We start from the raw sequence: 3,434 nt of genomic DNA, 5'->3' as shown, positions 1-3,434 counted from the left end.
TAAAAACCATTGAAATATTATTAATATTAATATTTTGTTATTTTATACCCCAAGATTTTCTAATGAAAACAATCTTGAGTGGAAATCTGTACAACAATTATCAAAGTTCTTGGTAATAATAGATTTATCTAATTTTAAATATTCAACCAATTTTTGACTCATTTCATTTGGATCCATTTCACGAGAAATTATATTATCTCTTAATTTACATAAAAATGTATTGATTTCTTCTGTAAAATTACAAATTAATATTTATAAATTAATTATATATATGAATTTTATATTCAAATACTGGTTGGCTTGAATTATAACTTTATAATACTGTTGAAATGTTATCATGATGGAATCCATTTTTTACTAAATTTACTAGAATCATTCACATATTTTACAAAACTAAATAGGTCGTATTCTTGTAAATATTTTTAGCATTTGTATTTGGATTTTATTAGGGCATTGAAATGATTTTTATGATTTTTAATGATTTTCTACTTAATTAAATAAAAATTATGTTTTTTTTTCAAATTTGTAGATCAACGTATAATTTTAAATATATAAAGATTTCAAAGATTCTTAAATGTCTTACCATAATTCGTTTGTTCAAGACCTTTTACGTTTAACTTGGCAATGCAATTATGAAATGCAACTTGTGCTTTTGGTAAATTTTTCGATGATAAATAATTGATAACTTGATCAAGATTAATTTCTGCTGATGTGGATACTATTAGTCCCTAAAAAAAAATAGTACAATTAGTATTGTGCATAATCGAAACCATATTGACAAAAATTTNAATTAGTATTGTGCATAACCGAAACCATATTGACAAAAATTTAACAGTGATTATTATTACTATCGTAAAACGCTTTAAAATGAATGTGCTTTAAGATATGTTATTAAATTTTTTTTTTTTTTTGAGTGTTTTTTTTATTTTGTGGAGTTGAGCCTTATAATTATATAATCCTTATATTGTTTTAAATCATACAAAAATTTATTTTCATAAAAAAAAAAACAGGTATATAAAAAGATAGTAAATAAATAAATCCATAAATTACCATTTAATAATGGTAATTTATGGATTTATTTTTACTTACAATAGACAGAATTGTTTGAAATCTCAAATAAATCATGTTTTGCAAATTGATTGATCTAGAAAATAGATTTTTTAATTTTTCTATTTTTAAATATTTTTTATATTAATGTATCTTAAGAATTAGGGAATGCAAAAATAATAAAACGCAACGACACAATTTTATTTATTTTAAATAAATTATCTGTTATTTAGTGTTTCAAGTTATTCTACAGTATTATACTGTAGGATAATTATGACCAATAATATACGTATAAAACATTTATGATTGTAATAAAATTGTATACAACTAACACTTTAGTGTGTAAAATTAACAATATAATATAATACATTATATAACAAGTGCTGCAAGTTACAACCTTTTTGGATTGTAAATCGATAAATGCTAGTTGTTTAAAACATAATAGAATATACAGTTTATGGAATTTCTGTTATGTCGTGTATGGCCAATTGTTTGGCATATACGTATATTGCAATATAATGTAATTGATAATTATCAATAAAAAATTGATAATCTTTATTTTATATTACTTATAAACAAAAAAATAACTTATCTGTCGTAACATGTATACTGTTCAACACAATTTCTTATTATTTATATATATAAGTCAATGTATCCATTGTTAAATATGCTATCTCAATATAATAACTATGTAGTGTATAATTAGATACAATAAACTAAAAAGATCACTAAAAGCGCTGACAACAGTATCCCTGGGGTACTATCATTCACTATAAAAAACACAGAAATCTTTTCAGACTAGAGTTCGCTTTCACCGAATTCAATTAAAAAAACAATTGTTAGCCACGACCCCGTGTTGTTGTCGGTTATCTTTTTATGCTTCTTGCTTATATATCCACACGAAAAGAATTTGTTTTAATTTTTTATCATGTGACGAAGTACGAATCCAATACCACTGAGTATATATATACATAACGAAATATTTATTGAATCACTTCACAGCAATTTGCAAGAAGAAAAGAAATAAGTAAATTTATGTTATCCCAATTATTTAGAGTTAATAAATCTGAGTAGAGAACGACGAAGCAATAGATAATTTATTAGATCAATATCTTTAAATGTTAATTTTGACTGGTTGGTTAAAATATTATACAATAGAACGTTATATGGTATTCGTAAACTGGCTCCACCGTTTCGTTGCCTTAAAGATGTTTTAAAAAACCTAGCTTCATTTCTACTGTATAAGTTAGGCTCTGGTATTTGTGGACTGGCTCTGGCATTTTTTGGCCTCTTAGGTAGGACATTAGAAACTAACCAGACAAAAGTTTATTACACCTCAATTAGAGGTACTGCGTATATTATTTTTATATCTACTTGTCTTTGTCGTTCTAAACCTTCCAACCATACGACCCCCATAGAACCACAATATCAAGTTCTCACCATATACAGCACAAGCCGATTCTTATTTTATTAATTTTTGTTATTTGAATTATAACAATTAACCGATAGCGTTTAACAACATCATAACGTTACTATATTAAATAATATCTACAATTTTTCTGATTACGTCGAAATTTTAAACAACTATAACTCGTTGNCGTCTAAATTTTAAACAGCTATAACTCGTTGAAATTAAAATAGTAATAAACATTTTTTTATCAAATTGAATATATCTGATCATCAAACTTTGATGATTAAAAAAGAAATGTGGTTGCCATTTGAAAATGTAATTTTGATACAAGTTTAGGATAAAAGGTATGGTAATGGAAAATTAATTTTTTGAATAAAGCAACTGAAAAAGAACCATTATTGTTATAAAAATGAAATAATGATTAGCTTTCATATGAATTACAAGCAATTTAATACATATAGTGAACGTGTGGGTGTAGCCTGTATTGATGAATTATACGTAAGGGGCTGGGAGAATAACACGCATTGTTTTATCTCATAATTAACCCCCTGGAATAGTTTTGTTATTAAACGGAAATTATTTGCTATTTAAAACGTCAAAAATTTTAAATGTCTAGGTATTACTATAGTTTTCTGAGATATAATATAAAAGTTTGGAAAATCAGTTCGATTAAAATCTCGGTCATCCATTCTTAAAAACAAAATAAATATTGTTTATTTTTTTTTTTGCATATAATATATCATTTTATAGATAAACAAATTAACTAAAATTTTTTTTTTGGATTTGGGTTTCCCTCCTGAAACGAAAAATATTTAAACAGCTGTTCTACCAGGTTTTGAAATCTTTCATAACTTATGATACAGTAAATATTTTGCGTTTTTTTTTATTTTTTAATAGTTTTCACAATTTTAGCTTCGATGTGAAGCTGAGAAGGTATTGGTTTTACTAAGATGTGTTTTTTTTTTTTTTTTTTTTT

General features: G+C 24.6%; 1 protein-coding gene across 1 annotated transcript in view; it reads right to left on the bottom strand.

Moving 5' to 3' along the window:
- Window positions 1-3,434, bottom strand: part of LOC126909160 (uncharacterized) — a gene marked incomplete at its 3' end in the record, with an annotated part of 10,184 nt that overhangs the window by 4,534 nt on the left and 2,216 nt on the right. Inside the window, exons 2-4 of the mRNA XM_050691583.1 lie at window positions 1,090-1,144; window positions 584-728; window positions 49-230 (exon numbers count right to left, since the gene is read on the bottom strand). Coding sequence (XP_050547540.1) covers window positions 49-230; window positions 584-728; window positions 1,090-1,125 — 363 coding nt within the window. The remainder of the gene's footprint in view (window positions 1-48; window positions 231-583; window positions 729-1,089; window positions 1,145-3,434) is intronic.

Source organism: Daktulosphaira vitifoliae, unplaced genomic scaffold (assembly GCF_025091365.1).
Source record: "Daktulosphaira vitifoliae isolate Bord-2020 unplaced genomic scaffold, ASM2509136v1 Scaffold_154, whole genome shotgun sequence".
Taxonomy (NCBI): Eukaryota; Metazoa; Arthropoda; class Insecta; order Hemiptera; family Phylloxeridae; genus Daktulosphaira; species Daktulosphaira vitifoliae.
Note: the sequence above shows the minus strand (reverse complement) of the source record. Positions and strands in the feature narration are given on the sequence as shown.